We start from the raw sequence: 17,510 nt of genomic DNA, 5'->3' as shown, positions 1-17,510 counted from the left end.
TTAAACATGAAGCACTCTAATTTGGAAGATACAAGTTTACGTTTTCCGAAATCTATAGTGGTCTGTGATGATACATCAAAGGAAATAGATATATTAGATAAGATTGAGAAGCAACCGCTAAACTTTGATAATATGTTGTCTTTGTGCAGTTCATTTTTAGAAACAACTTCTAAAAATGAACTCTCATACGATAAATGTAAAACTATTGTTGAACATGGTGCTGCTTTACTTATAGCTAAAATGTATGCTAGTGGTAACATTATTAGAAAGTTGATTCATGATTTTATTGATAACATCAAAACTTTCTATAATTTGATTTGTTTTAAAATGTTAAAAAAGCAATTATTTGAAAATTCTGAACTGTTAAAAATGTTACACATAATGAAACACGCTTTTGACAATTTGAAGTCAGAATATTTGACATTTAAATATTTTCAAGAAAAAGAATGCCTAATCTTACCGTTACAAATTATTGTAGATACAAATATTGTATCAGGAAAAAAGAGGAATGTTAAAAAATTGATAATATTTTCAAGAAAAAGAATGCCTAATCTTACCGTTACAAATTATTGTAGATACAAATATTGTATCAGGAAAAAAGAGGAATGTTAAAAAATTGATAATTCGCCATAATAAAATGGCTGTTATACCTCTGAAAGTAGTTCTTCGAAAGTTTCTGCAGCTTCCTAAAGTTTATGACTCAATTATTTCACATTTGAAAGAAATGACTGATGCTTTAGAATTAATATCAATTTGTAACGGTGAAATTTGGAAGAGTCAAAAAAAATTATGGTGATAAAATTGTTCTTCCATTAATATTATTTTTTGACGATATGGAAATTAACAATCCTCTTGGTACACGTAAAAATATTAATAAAATAGGAGCAGTATATTGTTCCCTACCTTGCATACCTCAAGAATATGGTAGTTTATTAGAAAATATCTTTTTATTTCAGTTCCATAGATATCAGGATCATAAAAAGCTTGGTAACAAAAGAATATTTTCTTATGTAATCGATGAAATTATGGATCTTTGTAATAACGGCATTTCTATTTATTCAAATATAGAGGAAAAGCAAATATTCTTTTCTTTATGTTTTATAACTGGTGACAATCTAGGATTAAACACAATATTAGGATTTTCAAGAAGTTTCAATAGTTCTCATTGCTGTAGAATTTGTACAATATCAAAAACGGAACACAAGTTACTGAAAATTCAACATTATTGAGAACTATAGAAAACTACGAAATTCAAGTCAAGGAACGAAATTTTGGTGTGCAAGAGAATTGTATTTTTAATGTTATCCCAAACTTTCACGTCGTCAATAACTGTTCCGTTGATTCAATGCACGATTTGTTTGAAGGAATTTGCCGTTATGATATAGCTAAAATGTTAAAAACTTTTATTTATAAAGAAAAGTTTTTTTCTTTAAATATTTTAAACGAACGCATTCAAAATTTTGATTGTATTTGCAATAAAAATGTTACTTTCCGTATTCAATTGGAATCTATAAAAGGCGAATTAATAATCTTAACTACATCAGAGATGCAGTTTTTTGTTAAAATTCTTCCTTTCTTTATTGGTGATTTAGTTCCGGTAGACAATCAAGTTTGGGATTTGTTTTTAACTTTACATAAAATTATTTGCATTGTAATGTTGCAATTTATAACTGAAGAAAAAATACAAATATTAAAAAACTTGATAACAAAATACCTACAAAATTATTTACAAATTTTTAATATTACTCTTAAAAGCAAGCATCATAATTTAACACACTATTCCCTTATAATGAGAAAATATGGACCTTTAAAAAATTTGTCGTGTATTAGGTTTGAAGGAAAACATGAACCTGCTAAATCTGATGTAAAGATTATGAATTCTCATAAAAAATAGTTCTTTTACATTAGCCTTAAGAGAACAATTACGTCTTTGTTATCGATATATGAGTAACAAAGGATTTGAAAACCGAATTACGTTCAATACTGTCCTTTATAAGGTTGCTCGTATAGAAAATTATAAAGAACTTCAAAACATCTTACCATTTGATATTAGTAATTTTGAATGCGTTAAATCTGCTCAAGTTAATGGAACGAATTATAACATAGGAAACATTTTAGTTATAAATAGCAGCACCAGTGTTTCTTCCATTTTATATGGGAAAATTATGCATATTGTTATTAATACAACGAAAGATAGAATATTCTTTTTGTATTACAAGTTACGCAATATTTGCTTTTGTAATCATTTAAATGCCATGGAAGTTACAGAAGATTCAAACTTATGTTTTATATTTCAAAATAGTCTTGTACATTACGCAATTTGTGTCATGAAAACTATGTCAAATAACAAATGTTATGTTTTGTATGATTACTGAAGAATATAAAAAATATAAAGATATGTACAGAATGTGTTGCGTGTTCAGCTTTTTTTATGGCATGCCAATCATGTTGACCAATTTGTGCGATGCTCGTCTACTACATCGTGCGCGCGGATTTGTCTATTTTCTTTAATAACTCCGAATTTTACGTAATTGTTTGCAGAATGACTTTGTCCATTTTTCCCGACATATAGTATAAAATTTTTATTACTTCAAATGAGGAAATAAGAACCTTTTTAAAATGAGATATTATTCCCTTATTTCAAATAAAAGAAAATTTTCATAAAATAATAATTACTTGGTTCAACAAAATATTTTAAAAAGATGTTTTGTTGGATCAAATAATTATTATTTTACAAAAATATTTTCATTATTTAAAATAAGGGAATAATATCTCATTTTAAAAAGATGTTTGGTTGGATCAAGTAATTATTATTTTGCGATAATATTTTTATTAGTTGAAATAAAGTGTTAATTTTTCATTTTAAAAATATATTTTGTTGAATCAAGTAATTACTATTTTGCAGTAATATTTGTATTACTTGACGTAGTGTATTAATATCTCATTTTAAAAAGATATTTTATTGCATCAAGTAATTACTATTTTGCGGTAATATTTCTTTTACTTGAGATGGTGTATTAGTATCTCATTTTAAAAAGATATTTTGTTGGACCAAATAATTACTATTTTACGATAATATTTTTATTATTTGAAATAAAGAGGTAATATGTTATCCGAAAAATCGGTTTCCTTAAATCAAATAAATAATATTTTATAGTAATATTTTTATTATTTAAAATGTGAAAACATTATTTCAATATAAAAACTAGTTTTATCAAATCAAGTAATTATTATTTTGCGGTCATATATTTACTACTCAAGAGAAGATTGAGATGTTTACAATTTAAAATATATTTTCTTTTTTTCAGTAAATTTTGACTAAGCAGAAGAATTAAATTTCTATGAAGAAAAATATAATTACTTGAATCACTTAAATATTCATTTGGATTTAAATTACAATTACTTGCTTCGAAAAAATATTTCCTTCACTCAAATAAAATAAAATAAAATTAAAATAAATTTCTGCTTGTTATGAAGTAAATGTATACTTATTGCAAGCGAATAGTTTTTAGCATTAAGTGACTTTTTAATCTTATTATTAGTTAATATTTACTCGGAACTATTTCAGTAACTAATTTACTTGATTTAAATAAATATTACTTAGTATAGTACTATACTATAGTAAATTTTTTTTCAGTGTATTCGCTGAGTTAAATGCACACATTTTATAACTCAAATTTACAATCAAAACCGATATTTGAGGACTAAAAACGGTGAAATATTGGGTACATGAAGTTAGCAACCCAACTTTAGTTCTCGATAGTTCTGATTAGAGTTCTAGCTTCCTTTCGAAGAGTATAAGAGTTCTTTTATATTAATAAAAAGAGTTCCGGCGATTAACAGTACTAAAATAGCAATTAAAAAATGGGGTGCTAACTTCACACCCGACTTCAAGATCAAATAGTTCTGAGTAGCTCATTCGATGTCTTTTGACAAATACTAGAGTTCTTGACAGATAAAAAGATATTCTGATTTTTTTCCAAAAAATTAAAAATTTTGGAAAATTGAACATCAAGCTCGAATAGTTCTGAATGGCCTATTTGATTTCTTTCGATAAGTTCTAGAGTTCCTGATATAAGAAAAAAATTAAATTCACAGAATTATTTAAAAAATAATTACTAACAGTATTACCGTAACAGACGTTTGACGTCAATAACTTTTCAATTACTGGGCGGATCGCTTTCGACCATTATAATTTCTTTTAGAACTCTTAAAATGCTATCCAAAACTGCCCTCAGAACTTCTGAGTTCTCTGAAAAAAATTTCGCTCAGGACTTGGCCAAATTATGCTTGCCGGATCTTTAAGGTGGAATAAGTTTTAAACGGTTCGTCGGATCGCCTCCGACCGTTATAATTTCTTTTAGAACTCTTAGAATGCTATCCAAAACTGCCCTCGGAACTCCTGAGATATCTGAAAAAATTTCCGCTCAGGACTTGGCCAAATTATGCTTGCCGGATCTTTAAGGTGGAATAAGTTTTAAACGGTTCGTCGGATCGCCTCCGACCGTTATAATTTCTTTTAGAACTCTTAGAATGCTACCCAAAACTGCCCTCAGAACTTCTGAGTTCTCTGAAAAAAATTTCGCTCAGGACTTGGCCAAATTATGCTTGCCGGATCTTTAAGGTCGAATAAGTTTTAAACGGTTCGTCGGATCGCTTCCGACCGTTATAATTTCTTTTAGAACTCTTAGAATGCTATCCAAAACTGCCCTCAGAACTCCTGAGATATCTGAAAAAATTTCCGCTCAGGACTTGGCCAAATTTCGCTTGCCGGATTTTTAAGGTGGAATAAGTTTTAAACGGTTCGTCGAATCGCCTCCGACCGTTATAATTTCTTTTAGAACTCTTAGAATGCTACCCAAAACTGCCCTCAGAACTTCTGAGTTCTCTGAAAAAAATTTCGCTCAGGACTTGGCCAAATTATGCTTGCCGGATCTTTAAGGTCGAATAAGTTTTAAACGGTTCGTCGGATCGCTTCCGACCGTTATAATTTCTTTTAGAACTCTTAGCTATGCTATCCGGCGAGATCCGGAAGATCCGGCGAGCGATATTTGGCTAAGTCCTAAGCGAAATTTTTTTCACAGTTCTCAGGAGTTCTCAGGGCAGTTTTGGATAGCAATCTAAGAGTTCTAAAAGAAATGATAACGGTCAAAAGCGATTCGATCAACCGTTTAAAACTTATTCTACCTTAATTATCCGGCGATCGAAATTGGCAAAGTCCTAAGCGAAATTTTTTTTGAAAGCTTACACGAGTCTCAGGGCAGTTTTGGATAGCACTCTAAGAGTTCTAAACGAAATTATAACGGTCGAAAGCGATCCGACAAACCGCTTAAAACTTATTCCACCTTAATTATCCGGCGATCGAAATTTGGCAGTCCTGAGCGAAATTTTTTTCAGAGTTCTCAGGAGTTCTCAGGGCAGTTTTGGATAGCATTCTAAAAGTTCTAAAAGAAATTATAACGGTCGGAAGCGAGCCGACGAATCGTTTAAAACTTATTCCACCTTAAAAATCCGGCAAGCGAAATTTGGTTGTCCTGAGCGAAATTTTTTTTTAGAGTTCTCAGGAGTTCTGAGGGCAGTTTTGGATAGCATTCTAAGAGTTCTAAAAGAAATTATAATGGTCGGAAGCGATTCGATCAACCGTTTAAAACTTATTCTACCTTAATTATCCGGCGACCGAAATTTGGCTGTCCTGAACAAAATTTTTTTCAGAGTTTTCAGGAGTTCTGAGGGCTATTTTGGATAGCGTTCTGAAAGTTCTAAAATAAATTATAACGGTCGGAAGCGATCCGACGAATCGTTTAAAACTTATTACATCTTAAAGATCCGGCAAGCGAAATTTGGTTGTCCTGAGCGAAATTTTTTTTTAGAGTTCTCAGGAGTTCTGAGGGCAGTTTTGGATAGCATTCTAAGAGTTCTAAAAGAAATTATAATGGTCGGAAGCGATTCGATCAACCGTTTAAAACTTATTCTACCTTAATTATCCGGCGACCGAAATTTGGCTGTCCTGAGCAAAATTTTTTTCAGAGTTTTCAGGAGTTCTCAGGGCTGTTTTGGATAGCGTTCTGAAAGTTCTAAAATAAATTATAACGGTCGGAAGCGATCCGACGAATCGTTTAAAACTTATTACATCTTAAAGATCCGGCAAGCGAAATTTGGTTGTCCTGAGCGAAATTTTTTTTTAGAGTTCTCAGGAGTTCTGAGGGCAGTTTTGGATAGCATTCTAAGAGTTCTAAAAGAAATTATAATGGTCGGAAGCGATTCGATCAACCGTTTAAAACTTATTTTACCTTAATTATCCGGCGATCGAAATTGGCAAAGTCTTAAGCGAAATTTTTTTTGAAAGCTTTCAGGAGTTCTGAGGGCAGTTTTGGATAGCATTCTAAGAGTTCTAAATGAAATGATAACGGTCGGAAGCCATCCGACGAATCGTTTAAAACTTATTCCACCTTAAAAATCCGGCAAGCGAAATTTTTCCAAGTCCTGAGCGGAAATTTTTTCAGATATCTCAGGAGTTCTGAGGGCAGTTTTGGATAGCATTCTAAGAGTTCTAAATGAAATGATAACGGTCGGGAGCCATCCGACGAACTGTTTAAAACTTATTCTACCTTAATTATCCGGCGATCGAAATTTGACAAAGTCCTGAGCGAAATTTTTTTCAGAGTTCTCAGGAGTTCTCAGGGCAGTTTTGGATAGCATTCTAAAAGTTCTAAAAGAAATTATAACGGTCGGAAGCGATCCGACGAATCGTTTAAAACTTATTCCACCTTAAAGATCCGGCAAGCGAAATTTGGTCAAGTCCTGAGCGAAATTTTTTTTGAAAGCTTTCAGGAGTTCTGAGGGCAGTTTTGGATAGCATTCTAAGAGTTCTAAATGAAATGATAACGGTCGAAAGCGATTCGATCAACCGTTTAAAACTTAGTGTATCTTAAATACACTGCAAGCGGTAAGTATCAGAATTAAAGATATATTTTTGTAATTTTATATACTGCACTAATGCTTGCATACATTTTATTAATGTAGGGTCAATTAGTAAAGAAATTTGAAGGAGTATTAGAATGCAAGCCGACAGACACATATTCCAATAAATTTAAAAGAAGAAACTTGGAAGCAAATTTCAAAGGAATTTTGTTCCAGTACAGAGGTTTATAGAGATGCTATAATTTTATGTTATAAACATGAAAATATAAAGAAAAAGGCAAAAAGAATGTTTGTTGATTTCAAATGCTACACAAAAGGCACTGGTAATGGAGGACCTGCAAACATTGTATTTGATAACATTATATATATATATATATATATATATAAGTTATTGTTTTCCATATTCGTGAATACCGGGACACTTTTTTATTTTATAACTCAACACTATTTCATAAATCGACGCATAAATACATTAATTTTATTTTACTTTAATTTTAAGGTTGATTAGAGTCAGCTGTCCAAAAGTGACCCATACAGAGTTGACTTTTCGTTGACAACTTAAAAATAATAAAGGTTTATCTAAAATGTCTTCAACATATACTTGAAAAACACACAAAATGTAAAACTAGGTTTATGGATTAAGGAAGGATCAGATAATCTTTAATTTAAACCACGATTGAAAAACCGGCCCTAGTCAATGAAAAAATAATGCAGAAAATGTCAGTGAAATTGGCACGATATTCTTTAAATTTAAGAAAAAACAATAGTTCTGGTAGCACTTTTCATAATTCTAGAGCTCCTGATAGAAAATGAAAAGAGTTCCGCATTTTTAATACTAAAAAATAGCAAATGAAAAATTGTGCTAACTTCGCGAATCTAGCACAACATTTTCTCCTCTAATCTATAAGAAATCAATAAATATCACTGCTTTTAGCGAGTTCCCGTTAATTCTAATCGAGTTTCATCTCTGTATGTAATACAAATAAACAAAATTTCAATAATTACGTTATTTACATAAACAACATATATTGTACCTAGCATGACGCTCGAAGAAAAAGTGTCGTGCTGATCATTCCTAGCGCATTTTCAATATATATTGACAGTTTTAGATGAGTTCTAATAAGTACGATCATTTCTAGGTAGAGTTCCAGTGGCTCACTATTTTTAAATAATTTTTTAATTTTCGAACATAGCACGACACTCAGAGAAAAAGTCTCGTGCTGATCATTTCCAGCGCATTTTTCGATATATATCGACAGTTGTACATGACAACTACGATCATTTTTATGTCAAATTCTTTCGAGACTGATTTAATAGTCATTTTTTCTCGTCTCAACGGAGTAAGAAGATATATTGTAAGAAATCATCAATCTTGATGGCGAAAGTTTTGAAAATTGTATATTTGTAAAAATGAAAAAATTATTTAAAAATAATGAAAATTAAAAAATTATTTAAAAATAGGTAGCCATTGGAACTCTGCCTAAAAATGATCGTAGTTGTTAGAACTCATGTAGAACTGTCGATATGTATCGAAAAATGCGCCAGAAATGATTAGCACGACATTTTTCCTCCGAGTGACGTGTTAGGTCTGAAAATTAAAAAATTATTTAAAAATAGTGAGCGACTGGAACTATGCCAAAAAACAATCGTAGTTGTTAAAACTCATCTAGAATTGTCGACATATATCGAAAAATGCGCTGGAAATGATCAGCACGATACTTTTTTCCGAGAATCGTGCTAGGTCCGAAAATTAAAAAATTATTTAAAAATAGGTACTAACTAGAACTCTGCTTAAAAACAATCCTAGTTGTTAGAACTCATGTAAAACTGTCGATATATATCAAAAAATGCGCTGGGAATGATCAGTACGGCACTTTTCCTCCGAGTGTCATGCTAAGCCCGAAAATTAAAAAATTATTTAAAAATAGGTAGCTACTGGAACTCTGCCTAAAAATAATCGTAGTTGTTAAAACTCATCTAGAATTGTCGACATATATCGAAAAATGCGCTGGAAATGATCAGCACGACACTTTTTTCCGAGAATCGTGCTAGGTCCGAAAATTAAAAAATTATTTAAAAATAGGTACTAACTAGAACTCTGCTTAAAAACAATCCTAGTTGTTAGAACTCATGTAAAACTGTCGATATATATCAAAAAATGCGCTGGGAATGATCAGTACGGCACTTTTCCTCCGAGTGTCGTGCTAAGCCCGAAAATTAAAAAATTATTTAAAAATAGGTAGCCACTGGAACTCTGCCTAAAAATAATCGTAGTTGTTAGAACTGATCTAGAACTGTCGATATATATCGAAAAATGCGCTAGGAATGATCAGCACGACATTATGTGATTACAAAAACGCACAGAGTTTTTGTAATCACATAATCATCATTATGAATACGATGAGTTAGTATTATCTACGTATTATCTACAATTGATATCAAGCAATTAAATGTCGATTGCTGTTGTCCATTGCGTGCATTCGAGTGGCAAAGCTGTATGTACAATGGCAGTGCCCCGGTTAGTTCGTGTTAAGTCATACAGGAAGATCAAGTTAAGCGGGATTAAACACAGGAACATACTCGTTCTTGACTTGCCTAGTCTAAGGAAAAAAGCTACATACTTGTTTTCGAGAGATTGTCTTTGCTACGTCGAGCCTCTTTCCCTCGGCGACTGAGAGTCTCGCGACTCCGTTGTCTGCGTCTCATAGTGGCGATCGGCTTCGCATGTTGTTGCTGCTGATCATAGTTGATCTCGAACGGTTCTCTATAATGTCGTGGTTTCCACGGTGCAAGGACGCTCACGCTCCTCGACACCGTTCTCGTGTGCGATTGCAACGGTCGATTTAACTCCTCGCGGCTCGCGGCCCTGCGTCGTTCGTTCGGTCCTGGTATTTCTCCGACTGGAATGCAGATATCGCAATTAGAGTTCGGTTACGCTTGACGATATGTTCCGTACTTTCACCAGTCGTCGGATGTTATTCGGCTCGTTAGTTAAATAACTTTAAACAACTGACTAGTAAGGAACGGATTTCTTTTTCTTTCGCTCTTTACATTGCAAATGCGACGGTTGTTACGTAAATTCAAATATTCGACGTATAACGGCCGCGGGGAGAAATTTTAATCATATCAACGCGACAGTGAACGAACCAAACGTGTTTTGCTTGAAAAAAAGTGTATTTCTGGGGGAAGGGAGGAGGGTTTGTATAGAAATTTTTATCTTCAGTTGATATAAAAACACATTTGCAACGATATTTTAATTTTTGACCAAAAGAAGATAGATTATTATTGGCGCTCCACATGAAGCTATTGCGCTTTTTAAGCCGGGTAAACTATAAATTGTAATTAGTCGGACTGTTTCGGCTGGATATAAATGAAGTAAAAGATGTCATTAGATTCAATCATAAATGTATGTGTATAACATTAAAATGAATATTCTTACATGGTGACATCGCGACCACAACACCGGCGGACTGCAATGCTAAAATTTACGCGGTAAAGAAGAAACAAGAAAGAAATCAATTGTAAATATTAATCAAATAATAAAGATGTTATACCTGTAGCAGCGTGGAGATACACAACAGATCTTTGTGACCTCTGTGAATTTTGGCTTTGCTGACTGCTGTCGCCGGTCGTACTCTCACCTGAGGACAACGCACTTTCGGCGAGTCTTGGCGGTTTTCTCGGAGCTGACATGATACCCAGGTTGTGGCGATTTGGATTTGTGACATCACGCCTCGCGCATGCATGACTGTCAACAGTTTTACTTCTGAAAAATAAGCAATTATTTTAGCGGCGTTGAAGTTACATTTAGTTTGACATGTATGCGTGTCCCCTTTATTGGACACAATTATACTGCTAGCAACATCATTTTTATCAAAATTGTCCGTTATATGATTTAAAGATTAGAGGAGATGAAAGATATAAAGAAAAGAAGTGAGTTATCAAAGTTCTTCTCAGATTGTCACATTCAAATATATAGAATCAGGTATGTAGACAGAAAATACTAATAAGAGCTCACACGGGATATCGATTGTGAATCTGCAAAGCATATACAGATTGCGTGAAAAGTTCGTGGAACTAAACTGAAATAAAGAATACCAAATTCTAAAAATGATTTTATTCTTCAATATAGTCTCCATTAACTTCAATACACTTGGCCCAATAGCTCTCCAATAATTTTATTCCATCGCGGAAGTGTGTTTCTGGAAGGTCTGCGAAATATGCCTCTACGGCTACTATAGCTTCTTTATTCGACAAAAAATGCTTTTCACGGAGGAATTGTTTTAGGTTTCGGAACAGATAGAAGCCGCTGGGTGCCAAATCTGGCGAATACAGTGGATGATCAAGCAATTGGTACTTCAATTTATTGAATTTAGACATTGACAAAATACTTGTGTGAGCAGGTGCGTTGTCTTGGTGAAAAATGATTTGTTTGTGCTGGAAACCAGGTCTTTTCTCATGAATTTTTGCATCCAATTGATCCAAAAGGTTACAATAATATTCAAAGTTAATTGTTTTACCTTTTTCCAGATAGTCAATTAACAAAATCCCTTTACATCCCAAAAGACTGATGCCAAAACCTTTTTTGCTGATCTTTCATGCTTTGTTTGCTTTGGAGCTGAACATCCAGCTTCAGTCCACTGTAAACATTCCTGTTTCAATTTAGGATCATGGTGATAGATCCAAGTCGCACCCATAGTTATAAAACGACGTACAAAATCGGTTTTATTCTTCTTAAAATGACCCAAATGACACTGAGAAATTTGCTTTCGAGCAAGTTTTTGTTGAATTGTTAACGTATGCAGCACCACTTTTTCAAACACCTTTTTCATTTGTAATTCTTTATGCAAAATATGCCGTACCCGTTCATCTGAAATACCTATGGTATGAGCAATTTCACGCATAGTCACACTTGGATCTTCAGAAACAATAACATGTATTTGCTCAATGATTCCTGGTGTTGATGCGCTTTTTGGACGTCCACTGCGTGAATCATCTTCAATGCTTGTACGACCACGTTGAAACTCAAGTGCCCATTTACAAACCATTGTTTTTGAAGAAGCAGATTCCCCTAACACATTTACCATTTCGGAATGAATTTCCATTGCCTTTAAACCTTTTTTAACAAAGAACTCAATCACTGCACGCTGTTTCAAATTTTCCATTGCAAACAAATATACTGACATGTCAACTTCAATTGGCTTGTAAACACAGAAAGAATTGACAGATGGAAATGAAACCTAACCTAGGTTCATGTGAAGAGTGATTCTATATAACCGACTACAATTTATAATTCTACTGTTTACTTAAAAATGCCGCTCCGCAAACTTTTCAAGCAACCTGTATATGGAACAAGAAATATGGAACACTGAACAAGAATGTTGCAAAAGTGGCAAAGCTCCGGCTTGGCAACAGATAACTCTCATCAGTGGTCGCATGTTAATTGCTCAATGAGGATGCAGCTGTCAGCTCTGTAGCATTTACCTGCGGTCTCTGTTGGATGAGACGGACTCCTGATCCGTATCGCCGAAGAAGCGGAGATTCTTTTGCACGGAAACTCGTTCGGGCGCGGAGAAAGCTTCCTCATCCTCAGTGCCGGTCGTCAGGATCTCGCTCTCGAGTATTCTCGGCTTTTTATCCACCGGCTGCAAAGTTATCGACGCTTCATTATTCATGATCTCGGCGCACCGAATATAGCAACCGACGCAGATTATTTCTCCGTATAACAATTACGTCCGCTTATTCCAAATATCGATCTCATCGTACATTATAATTTCGCGGACGGAACAGAAGAAGAACGGTTTCGCAAGTGCGAGATAGATTGAAACGTATCGCCGTAACCGGCATGTTATTCCGCGGTACTATGTAATTTTCATGGTTAAGCGGGTGATCCCCGGCTTGAGTTTCCCAACTTTTAAGGGCGGCCTCTCGGCCGTTTACGATTAACTTGAACTACTCGCGATTAACTGATTCTTTTTAATCCGCTAGTTATACGGCCCTTTAGTCTTTATGGTTATGCGAATAGTGAGTATCTACAGTCTTTATTGAACATACAAAACGAGAATCATGCGCCTTGCAGAGAAACGCGAATAAAAACTAAAAAAGGAAAAAAGGGGCAAGCAACCTATTATGGCAGTCCCGAGATAATCCTGTTATCTGCCAGGCGATAAAATGATTAAGGATGCAATATAAGTTTTCGGAAATATCTGGGAGGAAACGTGAATCCAACATGGTGTCAAATAGGTTTCCGCATAAAATTGACTTTGTCTATTGCATATATGTAATAAGACTATATTGTCAGTCCTCGTAAGTAGAAGGATTGCCGATAAAGTGAGAAAAAGTGATTTTGGCCGTTGTGCTCAAGGTGCGCAGATGTGAAATATGAAACAGAATTATACAACTGTTGTGGACATGAGAGTAGAATATAACATATAAATATAACATATAAACAAAGTAATAAACTGCACTCATTTACAAATGTTTTTTTTATAATATCTACAAATATATTGAAAAAGAAAGCAGTTAAGCTTGGAAATAATTTATAAATAATGATAATAAAAATGGATAAAAAATAATGAAATCATTAAATATTATTAACATTTTATTAATTAAATTCATAATAGTTAATAATAGTTAATAAGTAATTAATTAAATTCAAAATAGAATATAGAAATATAATAAAATAGAATATATGACAACACAGAATATTAAGGTAAATATGCAGTATAACGCATATTTACCTTAGAACTTTTTGAAATTTTGAAAATTTATGTATTTTAATGCGTAGAATTGATTTCTAAAAACGGAAATTGTCGCTCATGTACCGTTTTCTATTTTTTTAATCCAAAATTTTATGATGTCGGTAAGTAAGAAAGTGATAAGCTTTCATCAATATGAAATTAACTTGAATACGTCTAACTTCAATTATATTCCTAAAGAAATTTACTCTCATCTGTATATCGTAACCTTAAAAGTTAAAAATGGGATATTCAGTGGAACAAATTAATAACAATCCTTGGCTTGGAGTTCAGGATGTAGTCGGTGATGCTAAATTATGACCTAAGTTTCTTAGAAAAATATTTTGGAATCGAAATTTGAATGATTACAATCGGATGATTTTAGTGAACTTCGCATATATAAATGTTATCTCCGAAGAATTTTCGTTTTTAGAAATCAATTCTATGCATTAAAATACATAAATTTTCAAAATTTCAAAAAGTTCTAAGGTGAGGGCATTATACTGCATATTTACCTTACTCATTTTTATAAAAAAAAAACAACTCTTTGGATATATTAATAACAGATTATAATCTCCAAATAACGTGTCTTTAACGCGTAAGTAACATCCCCACTATACACAATTGTCTCGCATGCGAGCAAAGTTCTCAACCAGACAGAGGCTGCGTTCCGAAATTCACTGCCAGTACTGAAAATATATAGTATGCGTGACACAAACTATGTATTTTCAGTACTCGCAGTAAATATCGGAACGCAGCCAGAAAGAATGCATACGTTCAGCAGAAAGAGCTGCTTTACAACTGTTGTAAAACTCGTGAATCTAATTAGCGTGTGTTCTTAAATTTGTTTGAATCCAAGAGCATGCACCAATCAGATTCATGAGTTTCACAATGGGTGCATTCGGTATTACAACCGCTTACTGAGCGCTCAATGAGCTCTTACATTTGATTGGTATATTCCTTTAGATTTGGAAATATATACCAATCAGATGCAAGAGCTCACTTAGCGCTCAGTGAGCAGTTGTACTGTAGTACTGAATGTACCCAATAGTTGCAAAGCAGCTTTCTCTGCTGAATGTAGCCAATTACTACGTTTATACGGCTTTTAACTTCGACTTAGTAACTACCGTAGTTAGTGCAGTCTCGAATCTGATTAGAGTATATTTTTAGATTTAAAAGAATATACCAATCGAATAAAAAAATTCACTAACTACGGTTGTTACTCCGGATTAACTTTGCCGTGTAAACGTAGTTATTGATATCGTCTACACCGTGATGTTTTCTCCCTTCTATCGACCAAACTGGCAATAGTCTTATTACATATATGGTCTATTGATCGAAATAAGCAAGGGAATAGGGAAAGGATAAGGGAGAAATAAGGCAAAAAAATAGGGGGAGGGAGAGGTAGCACGTATATTTAAACCAAGTTTTGGGGCGTGCTGAAAACATCATTATACACCTTCCATCAGCAAATAATAAGCGCTAAAGATAGAACGTTTCGAGCACGAAAGCATATAATGCCCAATTTCTTCACCTCTAGATAAGTTGTCGATAACTTTATCCACGAGATATCTGCCAGAATCGGTTTTCTTCACCTTTGTAAAGTTTGTATCCGGCAGATAAACTTATCCGATACCTGAAGTAGCGGATATTGATGTCAGTGCCCTGACATAACCTAAAAATTACAATAATACGTAATCTGCTGTTGCTGTTGCTATTTTTATGAAAATACAACATGGATTTGTTATTCATGAATATTAATATTTTTGAATCTGATGATGATGATGATGATGATGAGGAATTTGTAGAAAGGAGATCCTATATAACAAGAAATAAACCGAACAATTTTTAAGTGTGAGATGACAAAGATTTTTTCGAACGATTCTGTTTGAAAAAAAATACAGTGCTCGAATTATTATATGCAATTGCAGACCGATTGTTAATACTGTGGAATTTACTTTAATTAGTTAATATTAGCCCGGAAAAGAATATGTCGCTGGCAAAATATGGTGATTTATAGTAAATTTCTAATATATTTTGTGTCAAAAACTAGTAGTATGAAGAATAGCTATCTGTTAAATATAATAACCAGAGATTTTAGTGAAGAAAACGAATTTTTAGTTATCTGACGGATATCTTTATCTAGAAGATAGCTATTGAGAGGTGTTGAGAAGAAACCAGGAATTAGACGAACTTAGTCTAACTGTTCTCTATCGATGACCGCTGGACTTTTCGGAGTCAAACCAACTAAACTGCGTCGCTGTTATCGTCCTCGTTCTCGTCCTCGTCCTCATCATCGTCGTCATCGTCGTCCCTCGGTCGGGAGAAAATCGCGCGCGTATACAAAGCCGTATTCTTCCCGCGGCCTAGAAAAATCGCGGCCTCCCTTCGTGGTTGCATCCACGGCGCCTTCATGAGTCATGATTCTCCCCGGGCCGACTCATCCGATAGATCATCGTCCACGGCGAGATTCATGTGCACGCAATCATCTCGAACGAGCACGCGAGAGAGTGCGAGCGGCTTTTACGGACGTGAGCGTATACGCTCGCTCATCCAGGCCGAGAGCATCGTCTTACCTCGCTCCGCGACTAAGCAGAGGAGAGATCAGTGGAATCGGGGCCTGACAAAGATTATTCCCGCACGCCAGACGATACTCGGATTAGAGCTAGGCAACCTCCCTGATCGGCACTTAATCTCGCGATTAAATTAAACCACAGAGCGCGGAGTTAGTTAAGCATTTAATCAAACTGGTAATTGGAGGTTGCGCTGCCCTAATGGCTCTGCGCAGCGACCCGCGCGCTCGGCCTGATGAATGTACCAATGAGAGTTGGGGTTTACGGTGGTGAACGCATGATAATTACGGCATAATCTAAAAAAAAGAAAGGGAGGAAAAGAAAGAATACGCTTGTTATTGGATAGTACTCACAAAGGGGATTTCTTTCCCGTGTCGTACCGCGCTTTCCAACCGATGACGTTCTTTTCCCAAGCGATGGCGTACGGATCTCCAGCCCTGCGACCATATCCATACGCTTTACGCATTTTGAGCACTGTTTGCTCAGGCAGAGACACGAGTCCGACGGCTTTACTCATCGTACTTAGGATATCGCGCGACTACTTATCCCGTGTGAATAATCGAAATTACTGTAATCGACACGAGTACTTTTGGAGCCGATATCAAGATGATATAATACCCGCAATATATTCTGATAAACGAATTATTTCAAAAAATTCCGTCGGTCGCCCGTTGCTTGTGCCTGGTTATACTAAGTTTCCTGTTATTACGCATACGACATATCCAGCGATCAATAATGACGTTCCGTTATATATGCATGTGACCCGCCCGAATAATCAATAACGGAGCTTCGCCAGGTCGCGCAAATGCGCACGCACAGTGACTAATCGATAACAACGTTTTGCTACGTGCGCATGCGACACGTCGAGTAATCAATAACGCTGCTCTGCTAGGTGGCGTATGTGACGCATGGGGTAACTAATAATGGCGTCTTGCTACACTGCGCATGCGACACGTCGAGTAATCAATAATGGTGCTCTGCTAGGTGGTTTATATGACGGATGAAGCAAACAATAATGGCGCCTTGCTACATCGTGTCGAGTAATCAATAATGGTGCTCTGCTAGGTGGCTTATGTGACGCACGGCGTAACCAGGACGACGCGAGGACGTCGTCTCGATGCTTAAATCTGGGACGAAGATGCTAAATGTGACGCGGATTGAAAAATGAGCGGATATGGAACGATATTTGAGTCACGAATCGAGTGCGGGAATTCACTTTGTACGAACGAGTAATTATTTGAATCCGAGTGACCCAGTTGTTACTCTATCTTATTTTCGA

At 34.8% G+C, this 17,510-nt stretch overlaps 1 protein-coding gene across 1 annotated transcript in view; it reads right to left on the bottom strand.

The window, feature by feature from the left end:
* Positions 1 to 17,510, bottom strand: part of blo (bloated) — a 153,948-nt gene that overhangs the window by 11,762 nt on the left and 124,676 nt on the right. The window contains exons 6-8 of the mRNA XM_025307154.1: positions 12,406 to 12,566; positions 10,476 to 10,687; positions 9,543 to 9,821 (exon numbers count right to left, since the gene is read on the bottom strand). Of these exons, the coding sequence (XP_025162939.1) occupies positions 9,543 to 9,821; positions 10,476 to 10,687; positions 12,406 to 12,566 (652 nt within the window). The remainder of the gene's footprint in view (positions 1 to 9,542; positions 9,822 to 10,475; positions 10,688 to 12,405; positions 12,567 to 17,510) is intronic.

The sequence above is a fragment of the Harpegnathos saltator genome, unplaced genomic scaffold, assembly GCF_003227715.2.
Source record: "Harpegnathos saltator strain DR-91 unplaced genomic scaffold, Hsal_v8.6 scaffold833, whole genome shotgun sequence".
NCBI lineage: Eukaryota > Metazoa > Arthropoda > Insecta > Hymenoptera > Formicidae > Harpegnathos > Harpegnathos saltator.
Note: the sequence above shows the minus strand (reverse complement) of the source record. Positions and strands in the feature narration are given on the sequence as shown.